The sequence below is a fragment of the Protobothrops mucrosquamatus genome, unplaced genomic scaffold (assembly GCF_001527695.2).
Source record: "Protobothrops mucrosquamatus isolate PMUCROS unplaced genomic scaffold, P.Mucros_1.0 scaffold454, whole genome shotgun sequence".
NCBI classification, from domain to species: Eukaryota; Metazoa; Chordata; class Lepidosauria; order Squamata; family Viperidae; genus Protobothrops; species Protobothrops mucrosquamatus.
The window spans coordinates 38,158-63,400 of NW_015386777.1; the positions used below are offsets into that span (position 1 = coordinate 38,158).

At 42.9% G+C, this 25,243-nt stretch overlaps 1 protein-coding gene across 1 annotated transcript; it reads left to right on the top strand.

Annotated features, from left to right (window-relative positions):
- The first annotated feature begins 13,141 nt into the window (after window positions 1-13,141).
- LOC107287897 (dual specificity phosphatase DUPD1) lies at window positions 13,142-22,647 on the top strand. The gene is made up of 4 exons (XM_015816453.1): window positions 13,142-13,179; window positions 19,689-19,907; window positions 20,522-20,742; window positions 22,008-22,647. Exons 2-4 carry the CDS (start codon window positions 19,732-19,734, stop codon window positions 22,253-22,255), a joined length of 645 nt encoding a protein of 214 aa, XP_015671939.1. The 5' UTR covers window positions 13,142-13,179; window positions 19,689-19,731; the 3' UTR covers window positions 22,256-22,647.
- The last annotated feature ends 2,596 nt before the right edge of the window (window positions 22,648-25,243 follow it).

Here is a 25,243-nt window from a genome sequence, read left to right on the forward strand (position 1 = left end):
TTCAGATGGGTGGATCAGGACACGGGAATGAGTAAGGATTTCTTAGTCCAATGAGCTGCCAGCAAAACCGTATTTGGAGGTGGTGCCGCCTCCGTTCGCCTTTCTTTCCTCCCACAAAGCGACCAGCAGCACGGAGAACCAGCTGTTCATTATTTTTAGCTTTCTTCCAAGGAGGGAAAGGTGGCGTCCTTTCTCTTCTTTGTTATCTGCAGGCTCTACCTGCAGAGCAGACAGGTGAGGAAGCTGTCTCGGGCAGTTTTTCTCAACTTTGAAGACTTGAAGGTGTGTGGACTTCAACTCCCAGAATTCCCCAGCCAGCGTGTCTTGGGACATGCCGTGACCAATCAGAATTTGGGATGGCCACTAGAGCACCTCTAATGATCACAGAAGAGGAAAAAGAGGCTAGAAAAAAGGAGCTGGATCTTATCCCGGAGCCTCTTTTCCCGAGTTCTGAAGTTCTCCTGGACCTTCCTGGGACACTCAGATCCCCGCTTTCACACAGTCTCCCCACAGTCTTGGTTTTACTGATTAGCAGCCCCAAGAAACACTTGGCAAATTGAAGAAGGGGCACCCCAGAAAAAGAGTGCGCTCTTCTTCCCTCGGCCCAACCGCCCTGTGCGCTTCCCCCAGGCTGTGTCCCGTGGGGCTGGGACGTTGGGCCTTCCACCATGGACCGAAGAGGAGCAAAGCAGGTTTATTGCAAGCTCCGTCCATTCAGTGCTCGGAGACCTCGGGCTCTCCTCTCTTGCTCCAGAACCAGCCTGGCCCGGCCCCGATTTCAGGCCAGTGGCTGTCGGCTCCTTCCTGTTCTCTCTCCCGTTCCCGGCTGAGCCCGTTCTTCTTCGCCTTCTGGGTTCTGCAACTTAAATAAGTGCTAACTTGGCTCTTGGCTTGGCTGATTTATGGCCTCCCTTCTCTTCTGCAGGCAAAACCTCCGGAGCCAGCCGAGCCAAGGGCATAAATAATGCAACACCAGCACTGAAGGCACCCTGGATGGAGCTTCCCTAACCTGCTCGGGTCCAGATGTGCTCGGTTATCCCTAGCAGGGAAGGAGGGGAGGCAGGGATTTTTCATCCTCTTAAGACTGCATGACTCCCACCACGACCCTAAACACACACATACACACAAGCAGAGAGACCGTGAAGGCAACATCTCCTCCTTTGTTTAGTACAGGCTTATGGAGTCGCCTTTTTTTTTTTTTTTTAGTTTTGATCTCTAGGCATCCACAACAAAGGTTACCACTATGCTAGTTAGTTTTAAAGTTTTAATTGTTCAGCCTCTAGCCATGAATTTCTAACCTTGTTGGGCTTACTTGATGATAATGAAAAAAACTGTCCTAATTTTGATGCTGAAAGACCAATCTGCATAACAACAGAGACTATTGTTGGATATTGGGAAGGAAAGGGAGGAAGGAAGGAAGGAAAAGAGAGAGAGAGAGAGAGAGAGAGAGAGAGAGAGAGAGAGAGAGAGAGAGAAGGGAAAGAAAGAAAGAAAGAAAGAAAGAAAGAAAGAAAGAAAGAAAGAAAGAAAGAAAGAAAGAAAGAAAGAAAGTTCTTGAGCTGGACATCAGAGTAAATTAAACTAACTTAGTTTAATTTGTTTAATTTAATTTAAATTAAACTAACTTAGTTTAATTTGGTCAATTTGTTCATTATATATATATTTTTAGCACACAGGTAGTCCTTGACTTACATTCATTTAGTGACTGTTCAAATTTACAGTGGCACTGAAAAAAGCGACTTATGACTGGTCCTCACACTTACGGCCATTGCAACATCCATACAGCCTTATGGCCACTGGCATGTACTTATGACAGTTGCACCTTCCTGGGGTCACATGATCACCTTTCATGACCTTCCCAACTGTCTTCCGACAAGCCAAGTCAAGGGAGGAAGGCAGATTTGCTTAACAACCTCACAATTCACTTAAGAACTGCAGGAATTTGCTTAACAGGTGTGGCAAAAAAAGGTCACAAAATGGAGCGAAACTCGTTTAAAAACTGCCTTGCTTAGCAGTGGAAGCTTTGGGATCAGTTGTGTCATAAGTTGAACACTACCTGTATTCAATAAGAGAAAGATTGTCTACTTCCAGGGAAAACACAAGACACAACAGACACCCGGGGCCAGGTTTCGTAAGATCATCGGGGTGGGGGGCGTTCCCCTATTAGGAGGGAAGCCTGGCTCGGGGGCTGGCACCAAGCGAGAGGAGGCACGGCCAAGGATCACAGCAAAAACAAGCCACAACTTCACTGGAGACGTGCGATATGAAACAACGGTGCAGCTGTCACTTCCGTGTTTCAAACGTTGGAGAGCCCAGCTCCAAGCCAAAATTGCAGGGCACGTGTGATCTTTCCAACTCCATTTCTCTCCCCATGATTAAGCTAGTAATTGGTGCACAGACCTTGATTGTGTTATAATCACAGCCAATCCTGGAGGGCATCACTTAATATTCACACTACAACCAGCAGTGGGCTGCAAAAAAAGCAAAATTTATACTGGAGACTTCAGAGCAGCTCCAGCCTGGTCTGGCAACGGTTCCTAATTAACTTTGTATCCATTAAGAAACCGTGTTTGCAGTCAGAAAAAAAACTAGCCTAGAATAGAACAGGAAGCAAACTCTGCCTACAAACATTTCTCTTAAAAAATTTACACACTCTGGATAAGATCAGTGTGACTTTGCACCCCACTAATGTCCCCCAGGCTGCATAGATTTTTGCAAAAACTCTTCCGAGAGGCTGGGGTGGCTTTTGCAACCGGAGCTGATTTAAATCGTTTTTCCCAAACTGCCCTGCCAGGCCTGGAGGAAGCCAGCTGAGTTAAGTCACTCCGATAATCACCAGGTAATGAGTGCGTCATTTCAAATTGGCTGGCAAATTTACCCAGCGCAGTTTTGCGCGTTGCCTATTGATTGCCATGGCTCAGCCTCCCGGCTGTTAGGAAAGCCGGCTTGTGCCATTACAGGCAGACCAAGAGGATCAAATCTGGATTGTGAAACAACTTCTTGTGGAATGAAATGGCACACCTTGAGGAGGCAGGCTGAATGGGACACTGTGTTATTCGCTAATTCAGTGGTTCTCACCCTCGGCAACTTTAAGATGTGTGGACTTCAGCTCCCAGAATTCCCCAGCCAGCCCTGGTTGGGGGTTTGGCTGGGGAAATTATTGTTTAATTCTATGAATTGGTGTCGGGGAACCTCAGAGTTAGTTTTGCTTCGACATTACCCTGCCGTGTATTCAATAAACAGTAAGATTTTTGGAAATGGAATGAACCTGCAGTTTTATTTGGATTCTCAAGCTGGATATTAACACCAACTTTCCTTCCTAATTTAAGCTGGCCACCATGAACCAGAGGACTGATACTGATCCAAACAGAGAACTGTAGTGTGTATTTTTTTTATTCCAGGTCTAGCACTTTTTCAAAACAGCACTAAACCTGTGCACAGAAGGAGCTCACATGAAGCCAGCACCGACACCCCTGCACAGGCCAACTGTCTCTTCTCTCTTGTGGCTCAGGGCCACAAAAGGGCCACATAGGGTTGAGACCGCAACTTGAAGGTGTGTGAGCACATGCATACCAGCAGCAGTCTGCAATAGTCTAGGGCAGGGGTGTCAAACTGCTGGTCCATGGGCCGGATGTGTCACGCTGAAACTGCACCCACCCCATTGCTGGCAATGGGGAAAAAGTCGTGACATTGCGAGTTTGACACCCCTGGTCTAGGGTCTTCTGCTTGAGTAGGGGGGGTTGGACTAGAAGACCTCCAAAATCCCTTCCAACTCTATTCTGTAACTAAGCTGGACAGATCATATTGTCCCAGAAGCCTTTAGACAACTAAACTATACACAACTTTCAGTGGACCAGAGATGAGGCAACGTACTTTAAAATAGGCATCTTTGCGTCACAGTGAGAAGAAAAGACAGAGGAATCTTTTGATGGACTTCAGAAATGTAGAGTCTGTTTGGCATGCAGGCAGCTCACCAGCAGGTCAGGCTTCCTCCTAACATTCGTTGAGATTCCTGGGTGACTTACGTGGATTAAGCAAGGATTACTGAGATTCTGCCAGGGAAGGGCTTGGAATGCTCCGGAGAGCTGCTGAAGGGCTCACGGATTCTGAAAAGCCTACTTAATCCAAATTACCTGACATTTTTGCGTAGGTGTGTGTTTGTTTCCCGCTAGGAGTCAGTTTTGATTCCTGGTGACTGCCTGGGCAAGATCTGGCAGTTTTCTTGGCAAGGTTTTTCTCTCTCTCCAGAAGTGGCCTTCTAAGACCGAGAGAAAGCAACTGGAGCAAGGTCACCCAGCTGGATTTGTGCCTCATAACAGAATAACAGAGATGGAAGGGACCGTGGAGGTCTTCCAGTCCAACCCTGTGCTCAAGCAGGAGACCCTACCATTTCAGACTAGTGGCTGTCCAGTCTCTTCTTAAAAGCCTCCAGTGATGAAGCACCCACAACTTCTGTAGGCAAACCGTTCCATTGGTTAATTGTCCTCACTGTTAGGAAGTTTCTCCTGAATTCCAGGTTGCTTCTTTCCTTGATTAGTTTCCATCCATTGCTTCTTGTCCGGCCTTCAGGGGCTTTGGAGAATAGCTTGATCTCCTCTTCTTCTTCATGTAGGACCTGATCTTACAGTCTCCTGATTTCTACCCTGGTGCTTTAACCACTACCCATCCTGGCTCCTGCCTGAGATATACTGATGCTCTGTTTCTGCTTGGGCAAGTTCTGCTGCCTTCAGATCTGAAGAACTTCATTCCTCAACAGCTTTCCCAAGGTCAGGGATAAACAATGGAAGCAGCAGAAAAATGGATGATGGTAGACCCTGACTTTCCAAACATATCTTTCTTAGCCTACACTGGTGTTTCAATTTTTCTAACCCTTTAAATCTTTTCTTTTCCATTATTACTCATTTTATTTGGCATTTATACACCCTCTAGGAACTGTGATGATCGGTAGTCTGAAAGTAAATATTTTTTTAAAAAAGAGAAAATAGTTTAGAAATGAGGATGTTCCTAATATCATTTCAATTGCATTTTGGGCCAAGCTATCCGTGAGCTTCTGACCCACCCCTGCCTGGTTTATAAAAGGCAAATACATCCTCTAACATGGCCTTAAAAATCAAAGCATCTGAAAACACAAGATGAATTTTATCATTTTTACTGCTGTTGTTCTTCTAATCTTCAATTGCTGTATGGTGTTTTTTTTTCAGCCAGTTCATCTGTAATGAGTTTCAGTTTAATGCAGATTGTTGGGGAAAAAAATCTGTCTCGGTCGTCAGGGCATCCTGTAACCTTCCTGATGAATTGTGGGGGCCGTGCAGCAATATTGCACAGTGAATTAAAAAACTGGATCATTGTAGGCTGCCGTTTAATTTTCCCATCGTGCCTTGGAGTAAGATCCGAGGATTGTAGAAAATTAAAACTGAACCTGGTTCACACTTAGTTGCTGGAGTCCTGGGCCCTGGGAACTCTCCAAAATTTTGAATTTTGGTGCTGATTGTGTTAAGCTTCTCACTTACACCCAGACACAAATCTTTTTAATTTTTTTTCTTGAGATATAAGTTACAAAACTGAAGTTTTGAGTTATTTTCAGTTGCGTGGTTCTACCAAGATCACGAAGAGAAGAATGAAAAGAAGCTGGATTGAGCCCACCCTGGATTCTCAGGCAGGGTGTGCTGGGATGACCATCCGTGTGTTTCTCTCACCATCTGGGACTCTGCACCTCAACAAGGGAAGGTTGTCTAGATGCCAAGGCATTCACTCGCTCATTCTCCGCGAAGCTGTCAAATCCTATAAATTCATCGGTGCATGCTGTCACAGGCAGACATATGGTTTACAAGCCTTCCAACTGCATCCAGAGGAGATTATAGTACGAAAGCTTCTTGATTACAGTTTCACCATTTTAGGCCATCAAGCTGTGCAGTTTAGTAAAGTAGAAAAGTTTTATAACTCTGAGTTAGTTCTTTCCGGGTCCTGAAAGCTACTCCTTGGTTGTGTAGTAGAACGTGAGTGTATTTTCAAGGGCACGAAAATTTCAAAAACAATTATGGTTTGAATCAGGAGCAAAAATTATTTATGATTATATTAGTCAGAGGTGCATTTTTCTGATTTTAGCAAACATCTTCCTGGATCGTTTCCTGAAGAAATGATTTCCACGTTCAACTTTCCTGATGTCCTGGCAACTTTTTCTTTTCAGATATAGCCAATGAACTTGTATCTGGAAAGTACTAAAAATATGATGCACAACATTACTTTAAGTGGGTTTTTTTTTCAAATGGGAAAATAGTTTTATTTAATGCATTCCTAGTGCCCCCCCAGCTAGGAATTATTTCCTCAAGGGACTGGCTGCACTTTGCTAATTCTAACACACGTTCATCGAACATCTGCTTCATTCATGAGTAACAAAAAGTCTTTTCATTGCATCTTCTCCCTCCTCTATTGTCACTTATTTTATAATTGTAATGTTATTATTGCTGCCATCCTTCTGGCCATCACTTAATTGTTGTGTGTCATATTTATTTTTAGATCCCTATTATCATTTCTTGAGCCACCTCAGAGCATCAGCAGCCCAGCTATATAGTTTCACAGATGCCAGCATGTGAAAAAGACAGAGCACATAAGAATCCGATTTCTGTTTTTTTAGAAAACAAAAACTAAACCCAGAGCCATTGTTGTGTCCTGAGCCTGCAAAAGCAGGCTCGGGACGTTGCAAGAGTCCCGGGCATTTGCAGAAGCTGCCCGGGACCAGACTGAGCGGCGCCGGCCTTGTGCGCATGCGCAAGGCGGGAAAAGACCGCCTTGTGATTGGTTGGATTTGCCCGGGGATCAGAAGGTATAAATAGAGGCCTGCGTGCCTCTGCTCGGGTTGTTCATAGAATGGAAGCAGAGAATAAAGACTTGTTAGAAATGCTTCGTCTCAAGCGCCATTATTCTCCGGACTTAACAGCCATCATCTGCACATGGCCATCTCTGGGCCCTAATACTACTATTTTTAGAACTCTACGGCAGTTTCAAGCAGAACTTTTAGCATCAATAGAAAAGACTATTTGAAGTTCAAGGTTGAACTGTGGAGTCCTTGATGCTCTCTGAGCTTGGCTGATTCCTTGCAGATGTTTCCAGCCAGGTAACTCATCACTGCTAGCAATTGTGGAGTTTGTTCCCTGTTTTTATAGGGAGCAAACTTCTATTCTACTACATGGGCCCTATATGGCAGGGCAAGTTGGTATATATAAACAGGGACCAAACCCTACACTCACTCGGTCTGAAGCTGTTACCTAGTTGAGTAATGGAACATGGACCATCAAGCTCAGAGAGCACCAAGCACACCACGGTACATTTAATTGCTACCATCATGGAAAATTTGCACTCATTTTTCAGTTCATCGTTTTGTACAAATACCAGGGTTATATCTAAATCGAAATGACCGCCCACATATTGAGGCAATCAACCGATTTCCTATAATGTTGTTCAATGGGGCAATCCTGTGGGTGTCTCCCTTAACGACCATTGCAATGTGTGATTATAACGCGTAGGCTCCAGTACAAATGTAAGTCAGGAATCACCGGGATCTCAACAAAATTTAGGAATTTTTTTTGCTCTTTGGTGGCTCTATTAGATTCTACGTTTGGCTTTTGGGAAAGGATCCCATTTCTTCATTTCTGAGGCTCGGCTGACGGCAGCCTCTGTTCTCCTCTCCGTGTTTTGGGGCCAGGCCCACCCTATGTGCTAGCCGTACAACATATTCCTTCCTTGATAATCGAGATTGTCTTAATGTCAAGTCTGGAACTGGGTGTGATGGTGTCTCAGCAGCCTCTTCTGAACCAAGTGCTGGGTCAGGTCCTCAGATGCCCTTTCATTAACCCTTTCCAACTGCCCACTGTCATCATTTCCATTAATATTAATATTTTATGCTTCCTTTTGGGATTCTTCTGAGTGGGTGCAGGTGCTCCTGGTAACACCCAGATAGTTTCTACTAACTCCTAGATATGGCAGTTCAATTATCTTCGGTTATCCTTTCTTTTTCATTAAAATGGGCAACATTATGTGTGTCTTTAATTTCATGTTTAAATCCAAAACCCTGTAATTTTTTTTTGTCTCGATCTGATAGCCCAGCATTAGTTCTAACTGGGTTTAGGTTTAATTTATTCTCTTTTTCTTTAGTTATGCATCAGCTTTGCATCCAAGAACCTTTCAGTGTGACAAATTGGGTTTCCTCCCACACCATAACTCAACCTGGGGCTTTGTGTACATTTTTTTATTGCTAAATGATTTTGCAGATAAGTTTCTCTGTTAAAGTAGTTCTCTCCAGAAATCATTTAGAAACCTTGCATCAAGAAGACGACGTCCTTCTCATGCTTAATAGCTTTGCTTCTCCCTGCTACCACGTTTTGTTTAACGCAAAGATTTATTCTCCCCCCCCCCATGTTTTCTGTCTGTTATTCAAATAATGTTCAAATTCCTGATTCGTCTTTGTTATGAGACCTTTTCATTTATTCATTGATGCATTTTGGTTGTGACTGAATTTGCTTTCTGTCTAAGCACAATACAGCCTGAATTTCTCCAACACTTCAGTCCTGCTGCTTGAGGGAGAGGGGGCTGGTGTGCTTTGAATCTATGAACATTACAAAATCGTTTTTCTCATTCTGTGTTTTGATTGGCATGGGACCACAAACATCTGAAAAAATAAGCCCCAGCGCCTGGCTGGCATGAATTCAAGCCTGGAAAAAAGTGTTCCTTCTTTCTTTTGCTTTTAAACAAAAATCACGTTTCGTTCTGTTTGTATTTTGCAAGGACAAATATTCAATTGCTAAGTCCTTTTCTCAATAATGGACTCCTCTCTGCGATCAAATCTCATCCCATTTGGTATTGTTGTTGTGATGTTTGCATTGTGCTATAGGTGGTCCTCGTTTACTGACAGCCACAGGCAGCAACTGTTTGCATTTACAATGGTGCTAAAAATAATTTTGCAACCAAATTTATAAATTTCACGGTCTCTCTCTGTGTGTGTATGTGTGTGTGTGTGTGTGTGTGTGTCATCTCTTCAACATTACAGTCGGTCAGTCTGCCTGTCTTGTTCCTGACCCATCTCCCTCCACACATACTTCAGCAGTTTCTCTTGCTTCTCTGCAACAGTTAATGCCAGCATGATGAGATATGATTTTAAGGGTGGTCAATCAATCAGAATAGAGCTGGAAGGGACCTTGGAGGTCTTCTAGTCCAGCCCCCTGCTCAAGCAGGAAATTGTACATCATTCCAACAAGTGGCTGTCCAGTCTCTTCTTAAAAACCTCCAGTGAGGAAACACCCACAACTTCTGAAGGCAAGCTGTTCCACTGGTTGATTGTCCTCACTGTTAGGAAGTTTCTCCTTAATTCCAGGTTGCTTCTCTCCTTGACCAGTTTCCAACCATTGTTTCTTGTCTTGCCTTCTGGTGCTTTGGTGAATAGTTTGACCCCCTCTTCTTTGTGGCAGCCCCTCAAATACTGGAATACTGCTATCATGTCACCCCTATTTCTTCTTTTAAGTGATTTAAGTGATCATCCACTAGGACTCCAAGGTTCCTCTCGCAGTTACTGTTTTTGAGCCAGGTTTCGCCCAATCTGTACTTGTACCTTTGGTTTTTACTGCCTAAGCGTAAACCCTTGCTTTTCTCCACATTAAATTTCATTTTGTTGGATAGGGCCCATTGTTCAAGTCTGTCAAGATCTTTTTGGATCCTGAGCTTGTCTTCTGGGGTGTTGGCTATTCCTGCCAGCGTAGCATCATCTGCAAATTTGATGAGTTCTTCTTCTATTCCCTCATCTAAGTCATTTATGAAGATATTGAAGAGTACTGGGCCTAAGATGGAGCCTTATGGTACCCCACTGCTTACTTCCCTCCGTGTAGTTCAATTAAGGATGACATGTTGAGTATGGTTGTCAGCCAGTTACAAATCCATCTGGTGGTTATGCTGTCTATCCCACATTTTTCTAGTTTACCAAGAAGTAGGTTGTGGTCTACTTTGTCGAATGTCTAAGTATACTATGTCTACAGCATTTCACTGATCTACTAGTTTAGTCACTTTATCAAAGAAGGAAATAAGATTGGTTTGGCATGATCTGTTTTTAATAAAGCCATGCTGGCTTTTAGTTCTAACTTTATTAGTTTCTAGATGTTCACAGATCTGTTTTTGGTTTTTTTTGTATTTTTTCCAGTATCTTCCCAGGTATTGATGTTAGGCTGATTGGTCTGTAATTTCCTGGGTCTGGGTTTTGTTTTTTCTTCCTTTTTTGAAGATGGGAACTACATCAGCTCTTATCCAATCCTCAGCTAATTCCCTGATATTCCAGGATTTTTTAAAGATGTGGTACAATGGTTCTGAGATTACTATATTACATATTATTTATATCACATATAATGCATACCTACATACCACATTGTATATTAATTAGCTTATTATTACACATTTTAGAATAAATTGCTCTCATGCCTCCGTTTCACTTATTATCAGCTGCTTAGGAAAGTGTGCAAACACTAGAAAAATAGGATGAAACTTTTTAACTGAATGAATCAGTTGTGTGAGTCTTTGGGAAGCAACTGATCCTTAGAAAAGAGAAGTGATGACGAATTTGTACACTGCTGATATCCACATCCTCCTGCTATCGTACAGGATTATTTGCAAAAGTTCCTGAGACACAAATATTTTTTCCTTTGTTCTCTCAGTAAAAAATTGGCGGCAGCTTTTCAGCCATTGGCAACAAAATTTAGAATGCATAAACTTGGATGCAGCCTAATAACCACCGTGCTCCCTTTAAAAGGCAATTGAAAGTCCAAAGAACGAAGAGAGAGAGGGTTCTTATTGCAATAAATAGCATTCTTCAATCTGAATAATGTATTCTAGGAGCCAAGATAAATTTGGGAACATTTGGTTTAGTTCTGGAAAGACAAAAGGAGTCAATATGATTTTGACAGGAAGAGATAAACAACATCATGCACTGCATTTTAATATTCAAGATACTCGAGAAATTATTACCAACCAAACAGAAAAGGGGGAAAAAGTAAAATGTTTTCATACAAATCATCTGGAGCTTAAAAGATATCTCTGTAATAAATATGCTAAAACTGTGAAAATGGGTACATTTTATAATTCACAACAATAAATTCTTCAGAACATGCAGTTCCACTGTCTCCAATTAAAACTGAACTCTGTGTACACTTGACACCAACAAAGATGGGAAGGAGTTCAAGAAAAAATATCTTTTATCAACACTTCCAATATAATTTTAAAAGACAAGGCTGGGGGGGGGAGTCCCCAGGCTGATGAAAACTAAAAAGCTTTGTATCCCAATACATTGTCAGTTGATTATTTCCTGCGTCCAGACACCCCGGAAGACAAATTCATTCCAAAATGGGCTGGGCTGCAAAGTAAAAACTTCTTTAGATTGCTGTTTTTTCACATGTGGATTTGATTTTAATTTAAGACATTTTTATAGGGAACAGGAGTAGTCCATGTTCTGGGAAAACTAGAAAAGATTCCAGTGTCTTCAAATATGATAATGGTTACTCATTTAGAGAGTTCTAAAAGGAGACTCAATAAATTCATTGAAGATGGATTGTTGATCACAGTTAGGTACAATGGCTGTTAATGCTTATCTATCTATCTATCTATCTATCTATCTATCTATCTATCTATCTATCTATCTATCTATCTATCTATCTATCTATCTATCTATCTATCTATCATCTATTGTCTAGCTAGCTAGCTCTGCCTGCTCTTCCCCTACACCTTAATGCATTAAAAAAAACAAAACTAAGTGCAAATCCACCAGCTTCATCCTCTTCTCCTTTTGATGGAAAGAGGAATCCTAATCCTTTATCCTGTTATGGATTTCTCTTTGGTTGGAACCCTCAAATCTACCCACAGTTGAAAGAGTTCCTCCATATCTCTAACCAGAGTAAATGGGGCTGTGCTGAAGGATATCTTAAGCGACATATAATCAGTACTAACCAGACACTATCACAGCAGCCAAGGTGTTGGATTAGGAGCAGGGCGATTCTGTTCAAGTTCATCTTCAGCCATGGACATTGAGTTGGGGCACGTCATCATTTCTCAGCCTAACTCACCTCTTAAGATGATTGCCACGGAAAGAGGTTGGAGAGGGCGTGGAAGAAGTCCTGGAGAAGATGGGAAATAAAGATAACAAAAGCAAAGATTATTCCTTGTGGATCCCTTGAGACATCCAGCCCTGATTCCTAATCTAATGGCCAAGGCCTTCTGAGAACCCTTCCCTCTCTAGGAAGATCCTGGCTGATTAGACACCAGGACTTTCCATACTTTGCACCTATGTCCCACCACAGGACTCCATTTTTTTCTAGGCTACCTGGGTTCAGTTCAGCTTTGGACAATCACACTTACTTTCTGTATTTAATACAGATTATATTACACAATAAATTGGACATTCTCCATTCATTCATCTCCATTCAGCACTGCTGTCAGCTTTCCTTGAGTAAAGCCATTAATATAGGTTGCCTTGAAATATTACATGTATTACTGGTGCTCTTTCTTTGGCCCCTAGTAAAATATTACTATTATCTTTGTGTCTTAACCAATTAACAAATGATGGCTTCACTATAATCACCTCTTGATTATAGTTAGAGAAGAAAATACGTGTTCGCTGTACCTCCATGACTTCTGCCATTCTCAAACAGATGCTGCCGGATTGTTTTGAATCTACTTCCAATTTCTGCTAAGGAGAGAAACCCTGATAGATCTGCTTAGCCAGAAATAAATCAGGGTTAGCTGACCCAACCGTGGCTATCTGTTGCTGGGAACTGCACGGTCACGACCAAGGCTGCTACCAGGAAAACCCCAAATCACGATCTTCTGTTTCAAGAGGCTGGCTGGGCGTTGGTTCCATCCCTGGATGCCCTTTTAGGCACCGGGGGATCCTTCACTCCGTCCGTCCAGTGTCACAATCTGCTTCTGCAGCCTAATTGCTGACCGTCATGGCCAAAACGGTTTCAGGTCACATCAGGGAATAGTTTTAGTAGCAGATGTAAAGATTCTTCCCTCGGAGTGATATCACGCAAGGTCAGTCAGCAAATCCTGCACTAAAAATAGATGCCAGTTTCAAAGTTGGTAAGATTCCCTTTGTCGTCCCTTCACACTCTGAAGATCCACGTTGTCCACCAGTCCTGGAGCAGCTTGCAGGTAAGCCAAGACACCTCTCCTAGCAACGAGGCAGGGGGACTTTTTAAAACGATTTTAATGCAAGCTCCAGAGAGAGATTGGATAATCCTTTGCAGGGAATAAAATGAGGTCATCTGACACTCCAAAATATGAACCCCGTTTCATCCTATCGTCCGCACTTTTGCAAAGTTCAGAGTCAACGTATTGCTGAGCAGGCCTTAAGCCGGTTTGGCGTGTGTGTGCGCGCATGTGTGTGTGTGTGTGTGTGTGTGTGTCTGTGTGATCTCTAGCTATCATTTTTCTGTTTCTTCTCCCTCCATCCTTGTTTTCTTTCTTTAAGCACTATTTCACCTTTAACTAACTTCTTCTATAAAAGGGTTGTGCGTATCAGCCCCTCTGGCAAATCGTAAGGGGGTCAGCCTAGCCATCCCCACCGAGCCACTTTTCATATTAGCTCCTTGTGCTGACAGCCAAGCGCAGATGCAACTCAATCCCTCCCGAAGAAATAAATGTGTCCTGAAAAACAGAATAGCGGGCAGAAAGATGCTGCGAATCAAAAGGATTCGGCTGCCCCATCTGAGAGAAGGAAGGTCTGGCCTGGGTTGGTTCGAAAACAGTTTTATCTTCCCAGGACACAAACTTTTCTAGCACCCGAGACCAGAGAAGCATTTTTAAGAAATAGAAAGGTTTACATTTATAATGTTCTCCAATAAATCAGGCAAGAATCGAGCCAGGCAGGCACAGTTTTTAGTTATCCCTTTCAAGTCCTCCTCTTCCTCCCCTTTCTAATTTCTGCACGGATGTCCTGATTTTCATGAGAGATTTATGCGAGGGCCACCCCAGTCCCTGAAATAATTTGTACCAAGCTTTTCCATGTGTTGCATCATTTGATCAGAGGCACTTTCCCCCCCCCAGTCCAAACGCCAGCCAAATTCTTTTTCCCCCAGTTCCTCATAAAGACCAGGTCAGGAGAAACCCACCACGTTTCCTCAGAGCGGTCATTGGGATCTGCAAAATATCCGTTTGAAATCTCTCCAGCCTTTTGAAAGGATGGCAGCTTGGCAACACGTTTTGCTTTTCACATGTGGGCTCCAGAGCCGACTTGATAGGCACGCCTGGAGTTTTAAAAGCAAGGCGAACATTTTGGACATTCCCTTCTCTCTAATTGAAGGCTCACAAGCAGATTTTTGGAACTGACGGAAAGTTACCATCCTCCCCTTCATAGGGCATGGACGGCTTGACTAGCCGAATTATTTAGCCCTTCTTTCCTTTCTTTTATGACATGCGGTCCCAGGTTCCAAAATGTAATGTAAAATATGGGGGGAAAAACAAACAAACTTGAAGGAATTAATAATGAAAGAAACTGGACAATGTTTTCAGTGGTTGCCCAGGTTAGGTTTTGCAACAGAAAGACCATTAAAATGTCTGACAAATTTGATTATGAATGCCAAAATGCTTTGGGGTATACAATTCGCAGTTTAATAATCCCACAGTAGAACACAATACTGCACTTTTCCCTTTAGGTAAAAATGCCTTCTGGTTTTGATTTTTGGGAGAGGAGAAGACTCATCTTGTCCCTGTAGCTTCCCTCTCCTGCTCTTTCTTTTTTTGTCTTGCATTGGTGAAGAAGCAGTGAGGAGCCCGTGAAGTTGGTTCTTTCCAAAATTATCTCATCCAGAGGAACATCTCCCGAAGTCCTAAGCCAGGGGTCTTCAAACTCGGCTCTTTTATGACTCATGGACTTCAACTCCCAGAATTCCTCAGCCAGCCACGCCAGCGTGCCTGGCTGAGGAATTCTGGGAGCTGAAGTCCATGAGTCATAAAAGGGCCGAGTTTGAAGACCCCTGTCCTAAACCAATGTTTCTCAACCTTGGCAGCTTTAAGATGGGTGGACTGCAGATCACAGAATCTCTCAACCAGCATGGATGGCTGGGGGGATTCTGGGAGTTGAAGTCCACCCATCTTTAGTCATTAGTCTGGCTTTTGTAACGGTCACTATTCTTTGATGTGGAGAAGCAAGAGAGTTCTCCTAGGCCGCGGAGAAGGCTAATCTGGGCAGAGAGAATTATCCGAGAAGAAAATGGGTAACAGAGCAGATATTCCGATGATGCCCTGGGATGAAAAGGGATCATCTCTAGAGCTTTAGCTGTCCCTGCAAGCCTGATCAACCATCAAAAGTTCAAGACTTCTGTCCAAAGCAAAGAAAACTCAACCGATGTTGCTGTCCTCCTCTTCCTGCCATCAAAGGAAAGTGGAGAATGGGTAGATGACCAGAGCCATGTTTTCTACGAGATACGAGGCTTGCTCGTGTTTTTCCTCCCGTGTCAAAGACATGACGGAAGTGGACAGTTCCTTTCCAACACTCCCATCCCCAATTTATTTCCTTCAATCCAGCCACAGGAAAGGATCGGGAGAGCCAAGATGGCGGTCACATCCAGGTGATCAAAAGCTCCGCCCCTTTATTCCATGCAAGGGGCGGAGCTTTGATCCTATTGTCGTGGACACCATTTTGATCTCCACAGACGCCTTGACTGCCATGGGAAAGAAGTTGCGTCAGTGCTAGTTATACTTTCATTCCTGGTACAAAGACTAATTTAGGGAGGAGAGGAACGCTGAAGGGAACAGCTCATCCTCCGTTAGTACAACAAATAATAGCTGACGTGTTTGTTGCAATTAAGGTAACGATAGATTGTAATTGCTTATTATGTTCTGGGCATGAAACATCGCACTGTGCAAAGCTATTGGGGGGCTGCTGAATCATCTCCAGCTTCCAGCCTTCCTTGTCTCTTTCACAGAGAGGTTGTCATCAGCAGATCTGCCCATAATGGCTTTAAGCAATAATTAAAGAGGGGAGGGGGGTCCTCTCATTTCTCCTTAAAAATGCATTACATTTTTTAAACAAGGAAGGGAATGCTCATGAAAATCCCAACAGATTTCACGGCGAGATTGGGACGGAAATCAATCAGTCGGAATAGCAAGATAGCAAATAGAGCTTTAATCCCCAAAAGTTAGGAGAACTTACCCAAAGGTGCATGTTTGAGGATGTGTTGATTCTTTGTGAAACACGGGCTTTCTTTGTCATGAGTTGCCCTTCTCTGCTTCATCTGGTGGCTTAGCTGCTGGGCTAGAAACCAAGAGATGGTGAGTTTAGCCCTATCTTAGGGGCATAGGAGACGGCCAGCTAGAGGTAGTGAGTTCTAGTCCCACCTTAGGCATGAAAGCCGGCTGGGTGCTTTTGGACCAATCACCAGGAGACTGTGAGTTCTAGTCCCGCCTTAGGCACAAAGGGCTACATGAATGCCTTTGGGCCATTCTCTCTCTCTCTCTCTCTCTCTCTCTCTCTCTCTCTCTCTCTCTCTCTCTCTCTCTCTCTCTCNCACTTTGAGTTATTTATAAAAAATAACTAAGGCAGGTAAAAAAAAATCTAAAAAAACTATTGTCGTGGGGAAAATAGGAGGTGAGAACATTAGGCACGCGTGTCCCCCCCCCTAGATCACCCCAAATAAAGGCAGGGAATACGGAAGCTTGCAAAATAAAATAAAATAAAATAAAATAAAATAAAATATAAAATAAAATAAAATAAAATAAATAAAATAAAATAAAAAAAAATAAAATAAAATAAAATAAAATAAAATAAAATAATAAAATAATAAAATAAAATAAAATAAAATAAAATATAAAATAAAATAATAAAATAAAATAAAATAAAATAATAAAATAAAATAAAATAAAATAAAATAATAAAATAAAATAAAATAAAATAATAAATAGTTTGAGAACCTTATTCTATGCAATATCTCTTGCAGTGAAAAAGAATTAATTTTCAGTCCCTGCTTTTCTTTAATATTTTACGATACTTCATCCTTCAGCAGATGTCTCTTGTTAGTTTCCTGGTTCTAATATATTTAAGTGTAAACACTGGTTTTGATTTTCAATGGTCTCCTAGTCTGTCATTTAATTTATGACTCTGCAATTTAACTATACTGAGTTGGGTTTTCTTTACACCGGAATGCGGTCTAAAAGACAGTAATAGCTTGAAATGAATAGGTTTCCTGATTGAATTTGATCCTCTGGGCTCCGACTTTCAGCTTTTAAGCTGATCTTCCTATTTTGAAAAAAACAAACCCAGGCCTTGCCAGAAAAGAAATAGGACCGTATTGAAGTTGCTGAAAAATTTCCATCCATTTACAACTTGGATCAAAATCATTGTCCTCTTGTTGAATGGTAAGAATATGTTGCACTAAAATGTAATTATTTATTCTAACAAGACGTTTAAACTTTTGGCCATCCTGTTAATTTAGGTTGAATTATCCAGTTGAGGATAGCTGGAGTAACAAAACCATTCGTTCATTTTTCTTTTCTCTTTTGTCTGGCTCTTTAATTTTAGGACCTGTTAAGTGTTTGAAGGAAAATGTATTTTTCCCAGATCAGAGTTTGGATTTGGCTCACTATAAAGATTCTATGATTACACTGCTTTTTTAAAAAATAAATGTTTGCACTTCATGCTCCTTGGCATATGTAGCAGTGATACTTTAATACAACCCACGCTGCCATTTCATCAGATTTTAAATCTAGACATAAATATCTTTAGCCATTCATGTATAAACCTAGCAGGGATGTATTATTATCTATAAATTACTCTCGTGCATTACACTATATCCTTTTAAAAAGGTTTTCAAAGTGTGTCATTTGTGTTCTTTCACTGTTGGGTGTTTCTTCTCTGCCATTTAATTCTTCCTCTTTTTATTAATGTCTATCCTTCCCAAACATTTACAGGGAGGAGCATCTTTTAAAAATCAACTTTATCCTACTTTTTGCAATTTCCCATATTTTATTGGAGGATAGATTATTTATCGCTGCTCAGGTGTTTTTATTCTTTTTCTAGAGTTCATCTGTAAAACTTTCCCATCCCCCTTGGAAAGAACAGAAGTATAAAAATGAAATAACACTAGTAAATAGCTATAATAATTGTTATTTATGGTCTGGATTTATTCCTCCTTTCTGCCAAGGTGCGCCTAACGATTAGTAACTAACAGCAGTTTGCAAGGTTGTAAATCATCCTCCCTCTTCTATTAAGTCAGATTGAACAGGATAGCATAATAGGGTATAACTTCTGTTAAGATCATCACTGTTTATCTAAAATTTGTTATTGCTATTACAATTATTATTATTGCAAGCCTCAACTTACAAATTTGTTTAGTGACTGTTCAAAATTACAACGGCATTGAAAAGTGTGACTTGTGACTGTTTTTCACACTTACGACCGTTGCAGCCTCCCCCGTGGCCCTGTGATCAGACATAAACCAAGGGTTTTTGTGTGTGTCTGTCTCTGTGTGTATAGTGCTCTCTCTCTTTTTTTTTAAATACGGTTTCATCCTTACAGCCACCATAGCATTTGACTCCTTTCTGTCTCCCCGCACGGCTGGGTCTAACTGGCAAAGGGGGGCAGTTTCTGGACTGCAGGCCGTCCCTGCAGAGCGGCCCTTGACCGGCCCCCTTGAAAGGAGCAGAAGCACCCCGGGAAGCAGCTCTGCTCCCTCCCTCCCCTAAAACCCCGCCTGTCTCAAGGGCTCTCCTCAAGATCCCCACGTCTGCCATCGGGCTTTGAACGGATGGCTTTTGAGTCCGGCTGTTAAAAGCATCCGGAGAGCCTCGGAGCCCTGGACTTTGCCCGGGAAACCCTGTCCGTTCCTGCCTGAGAGTTGGGGAGAGTCAGCCAAACTTCTGGTCCAGAGAAATTTAGGAGGCGGTTTCTCCTCTTCGTCACCACAGTCTGTCAAGTTTCTCAGAGGTGACTGGCGCGCCCGGGCCACTACATGCCCGACTGTTCTTGCGTGTTGCCTTGCACTGTACATTGTTGAGGGAATTCAGAGCCCCTTTGCCAGTTGAACTGCCTGACGAGGGACATTCTATGGAGCAACTTCCAGGTTGACTCTTCTGGCAGAAGTAAGCAGGCAAGTTTGATCTTGCTAGGCAAGGGGAATCCAGGTGGCCTTTCAAAGATTAGGGTCTGAAATTGAGGGAGCTCCTTCTTTCTTGGCATTAAAACCCATCTTGGCTCAAAGATGAATCTTAAAGGGGATTTCAGCGGGACAGAAGGAGCTGCCATATCAATAAAGAACACCTGCCTATCCCAGGTCCTTGGGAAGAGCTCAGTGGAGGGATAGAAATGTCAAATCCAGTCTAAACATCTGGCTGACTCTGTGCCCAACCGTGGCCATAGTAATACATTAGGAAACAGGTATGGTCCCCAACTCTCAACAACTCTGGCTGGCTCGTAACAAACAAATTACAACCAAATCAATAAAAGGTAAAAGGCAGCTAGCACGATGAAGCAGAGGCCTCTGTCTCCTTCCCCAAAGGCCTGGGTGAAGAGCTCAACTTTTTCCCCATTAAAAGAACTTCTTTTCTCTGGTTGCCAAGCATTTCTTTTCCAACAACTAAGGTAATAGAGGGGCTGACCCATCCAGACGATCGAGGTGCCTGTATATTTCCCACCAATCTCACCTTTGGCTTGTTGCTTGTTCCAGGAGCCGGGCTTTCTACGGGCCAGCTTGGGACCCTCGAGGCCAAATGTCTTCACCTGCTGTGAAATCTGGAAAGATAAGTGCTTACGCAGCGGTTAAAGTTGACCCCGAGAGCGACTATTGTACGCCGGGAGCCTTTGACCTGGAGCGGCTCTTCTGGAAAGGAAGCCCCAAATACACGCATGTCAACGAAGTCTGGCCCGGCCTCCACATAGGAGACGAGTAAGTGGTCCCCAAAAGCCTCTTGGGTGCAGAGGGATTTTCATGCTTGGCACTCCAGGTGGTCCTCGACTTACTTAAAATTTCTTTCGGTAAATGAGACAATTGTTAAAGGAACTTTGCTCCATTTTACGACCTTTCTTGCCACAGCTGTTAAGCGAATTGCTGCAGTTGTTAAATTAGTAACACGGTTGTTAAGTGAATCTGGCTTCCCCATGGGCTTGGCTTGTCAGAAGGTCGCAAAAGGGGATCGCTTGATCCCATGGACACTGCAACTGTCATCAAATGTGAATCAGTTGTCAAGTGTCTGAATTGTGATAAGGCGACCATCGGGATGCTGCAACGGTTTTAAGTGGGAAAAACAGTCCCGACAAACTTTTTTCCCGTGCCGTTGTAACTTCGAACAAATAAGTTGGAGACTATCTGTACATTCAGAGCAGGGATGTTTGCTAGGGAGGGGTGCAAAAACCCAGATGGCAACTGTGCCTGTGGGGATCAAAGCCCTGGCCCCCTCTGAACAGGTCACGTGTAGGAAAAAAAAAGATGGATATCATTGTGGCCGCCATTTTGGTATTTCATCCCCCCTCCCCAAAAAATCCTTTTCTGCTTTGACGCAGGAAAACAGCCCTTGATCGGTACAGCCTTGAGAAAGCCGGCTTCACCCATGTCCTCAACGCAGCCCACGGACGGTGGAATGTGGACACGGGGCCCAGCTACTACGAGGACATGGCCATTCAGTACCACGGAGTGGAGGCAGACGACTTGCCCACCTTCAATCTGAGCCAGTTCTTCTACCCTGCGGCCGAGTTCATCCACCAAGCCCTCCAGGATGAGACCAGTAAGCCCACGTATGGTTGCAAGCGACCGATGCGCACGTTCACTCTGCACTGGTAGTTTCTTACACCTTGGGTTGAGGAGTCCTTAGGGGGGAAATGATTCGCACCAGATTCTTGGAAAGCTACAACCGCACAGCCTCTCCCCATCTGGGGCTCAGTTTAAAAGATCAATTCAGATATAAATCAGGATACGAATATTCAGAGAGTCCTTATGCCCCAAAGCTCTTTAAAATCCTGAGAGCTAAAGACCAAGGCTTTCCGTTAAACAGGTAGCAACACTCTCTCACATAAAAACCTCTAGAAAACAGTAATTTTTTTAAAAAAACTGCCCGCTGTAGACATCTTCTGGGTGAAGAATCTATAACAGGCACAAGAATCTTGCGTGGGGTTGTACCCCTCATTTTCAGCTACGTTCCACCTTCCAAGCATAGAGTAGGACCCGGGGTTTCTGGAGGGGGTCCTACTTGCATCTTTGTATGTGAAGCTTCAGTATTACTATCAGGAGGATAAGCCACACGTGGCCCTGTTTATTCCTTCTTAAAAATAAAGTCCCCTTGACTCCTAGGTGACTTTTAGGTGATGGTCAATAAAATATTTGCCATTGTTCTATTTGATTTTTATGATTAGAAAATTTACTTAAAAGACAATTATCATTGTCTTTTAAATTTAACAGTACAAGACAAAATTGAAGCGTATTCCTAATTTGTCACAAAACAGACCTTCAGTGCTAAGATTTGGAGGGTATTTTTTCTATTCTGTTTAAAAGAACAGCATGTGATCTCTCTCTCTCGATCTCTCTCTCTCTCACACACACACACACTTTCTCTCTCTCCCTAAGCATGAGCTATATCTAGACCAGGGTTAGGCAACCTCAGCTCTTTTATGACTCATGGACTTCAACTCCCAGAATTCCTGAGTTTCTGGGAGTTGAAGTCCATGAGGCATAAAAGAGCCGAAGTTGCCTAACCCTGATCTAGACTATCATTTACACCACTGAAACGTGGCTTGACCCCATCCCCACTAGCCTGTTTGTTTCACTGATTGCAAGAGCATTTGTTCTCATGAATCTTAAAGTCCGTGAGGAGCACTGTACTGGATTCTTTAAAAGACGATCACCACCGGATCCTAAGAGATTCAAGATCCTTGCAGCTGCTGAGGCCACCTGTGTCCTGCCCAAGAGCCTGTCAGCACAAAGTCAAAGTCTCTGGTGCTGTATCTCAAGGGTTCCTCTCTCTTTCTCTCTCTCTCTTTCTCTTGATGTTTGCAGACAAGATCCTGGTCCATTGCGCCATGGGGCGCAGCCGCTCGGCAGCCTTGGTCTTAGCCTACCTGATGATTTACCAGCACATGACTGTGGTTGATGCCATCGGCCAGGTGCTCAAGCACAGGTGCATCCTCCCAAACCGTGGGTTCCTGAAACAGCTCCGAGAACTGGACATAAAGCTGGCCTTGGAAAGGAGAAACGGTGCCCGCAGGCTCAGCACGAGCAAAGAGAAGGCCAACCCAGAGATTTAACATTCCCCGTTTCTTTGAAAATAAGTAGTACAAAATAATCAAGGACTGTGAAACAATTAGGTAGAGAGAGTCTCGTTTGTTACCCACCAAGGAAGGAACGAGGCGGGAGCGGATGGGGGGGGATATAGTAGGTAGCCCTTCAAAAATGTCTCAAGTTAGTTTCAGTTCGATTATATGCAGAGAAGGAAGGATGGAGGCAACCTTTCAATAGGGACCTTGGAGAAGATGAGGAAGCCAGCTCTTCCACAGGCAAGGAGAAGGGAAAGCAGCAAGGAAATCTGATGAGGATACTGTATTAAACCAGCTGGGGTACCACAGTGTGCAGAAAGAGAATATATACACTGTGTAGCTCTGGGTCAAACTGTGGAGCCCTGGGGACTTTCTGGCTTTGCAGATGTTTTATTACCCAACTAGGGTGCCCAAAGAAGAGCAACCTGCTCGGAGAGCCAGTAGCATCTAAAACAGATCACCATCATCATCCTCGTTGCTCTTGTCAACGGTCGTCATTGCCATCATCCTCATCTTAAATCACTCCACTGCAGGATGAAATCCTTTGGGTCACTAACTATCCACTGCATCGGAGCAGCATGTCAAAATTATAATCCATAAACGTCAATGAAGAGATCTTCATTTTGTAGTGGACTGATTTAGGATCATTTGTCACTGTCAACACACTTCATTATTTTCTTCTGGAGAATGTTGATTTGTGCTTCACTGGGTTTTCTTTTGTTTTTAAAGAACTACCAGTGAGGCACAAGGCATGCCCTCCAGAAGCAAATTAGCAGGTCCAGCTTAGGTTGTCCACACGTATTTTTGTGGGAGTTTTTTTAGAGAGAGCAGTTAAAACGCTTGCTGGGCTTCTCCTGGGAAGTTCCTGGCATAGATGGTGGTCAAGCACTCACATTTATTCCCACCAAGTTCCTGGGCAGAATTATTTTATATACTTTGTCACCCAGCTCCACATTGGACTCTACTTAACCTTCCCTCAATATCATGTGGAAATATCTTGGATTTGCATATTTTAACATGATATTCAGCGGGCAGTGACTACAAAACTCAGAACCGTTTAATCAGCGGCAGACACTGTTTCTGGGGATATGGGGAAAGATTTCAAATTCTTAAATGCTACAAGCATGACCAGTTTTCAACACTGAACATTTTTTCTTGTTCAGATTTAATTTTAGTTATTTATTTTCAGTAGATCATAATGTCTTCCAGACATCATTTCTGGACATCTAAAGCCACAGCAGATGAACCTAGAAGCGAGGTATTGTGGTATCTGCATGTTGGCGCTTTACCCCAAACTTTGTCGTTGTCCAAAATGACAATATGGAGAGCATTGGAATTAAACAGTGAGCAAATTGTTAATGCAGGCCTTCACAAATATTGACTAAAAAGAAACTAAAAACGCAGCTAAGTATTAATCTATTAGTTTATCATCTGTTTCTTATGGATAATTCTATTTCAGCAATCATTTATTATACTAAGGTTGTGTGAAAATTCCTTAATAGGCTTTTCAGTCCGATTATCCTAACTTGAGTAGATGTCCCCCACAAAACTATGCTAGTCAACCCGAATGTGCCTTTATTGTGACCAATGATCTATGCACAATAAGATATAAAGGCTGTATTTATTTGGAAGCCTTCCCACAAAATTTTCAGTTTAATGAATAACTTCGTGCTGAATCCATGTTTTCAAAATGAAGAACATCAGGCAAGTTTTTATTCTAGTGATCAGATTACTCAGCAGTCTTATATATACATTCACCTACGTCCCACTACCTATAAACTATGTTCACGTATTCCTCCCATCTGCGAGAATCGGGTGGTTTGAGTCCCAGACTGAAAAAGTAATCAATCCTTCACGAAATTGAAAAGCTTGATAGATTCAGCTATGCTTGGTTGCTAGAGGCTGACCAGGGGTCAATCTTCAAGTATTTGAAGGGATGTCAAACAGATATTTATCCCATTTAGCAAGACGTGGAGAAGCAGACCATGGTTAAATATTAGGAAGAGCAGCCCAGCAACAATAGAACAAATTATCATGGTGGTTTATGGGATTTCACGTAAAGGTTGAACAACTATTTGCTTAAAATGCACCCAAAGAGAGACCGATTCACTGATCTAATCCCTCCTTGCAATAAAGGTGTGCATGATGCAAAAACATGAAATATCAAAATACAACGAAATAGGTACCAAGGCCACTGAATACAGTTACCAGGAATTAACCTCAACTCAAGGCATCTTGACCTTTTAAACCTATTCTCCCTTCTTTAAAGAAATCTAACACATTATCCTCTTAGAGTGCTAGAATAGCCATTATTTTATCCGGATTAGGCTGTATTTTTTCACTTTCGCTAACTCAACTGTTCTCAGACATCCTTCATTAACTCTTTACCCTCCCTCTCAACATCTGAGCATTAGACACCTCCACGTCTCTCCTCTTTCTCTCAGCCAAGCTCCCCCAACATTGGAGCCTCGCCCAATCACCCCTAAGGCCATCTTTACCACCCATCGTCCCTTCAGCAGAAGGAAAACCACATGAAAAAGATGTACATTTATAAGATATATATATTGCTAATGGCGTGAGAAAGCGGATGCTGCACCGTCATTTCCGCACCAGGGAAGACCAATCTCGACCGTCTTTGGGGGAGAGATGGGAAATTCAACCCACTCTTTCTCCCCCCCCCACCCCAGCAATTTAGCCTGGAGATGTGAATGTTTTGGGGCATCACGTCATTTGGGTAGGAGGCAGGGAATGAAAAGTTAGGTGGCTTCTCTTTGAGTTGGCCCGCCTTTATCTCGGATTTGGCAAGAGAAAGAGAAAGATAAAGATAGATAAAGATCTCAGCCAAGGTTATCACGCAGCCTCTGGAGAGATGTTGCTGAATTTCCAGGAATTCCAGCCGGGTCTTGTGATCTAGAACAAATGGCGGGAAGCTCCATCGTTTCTTTCCAATTGCATCAGTTATCTCGAGACAGTAGGCTA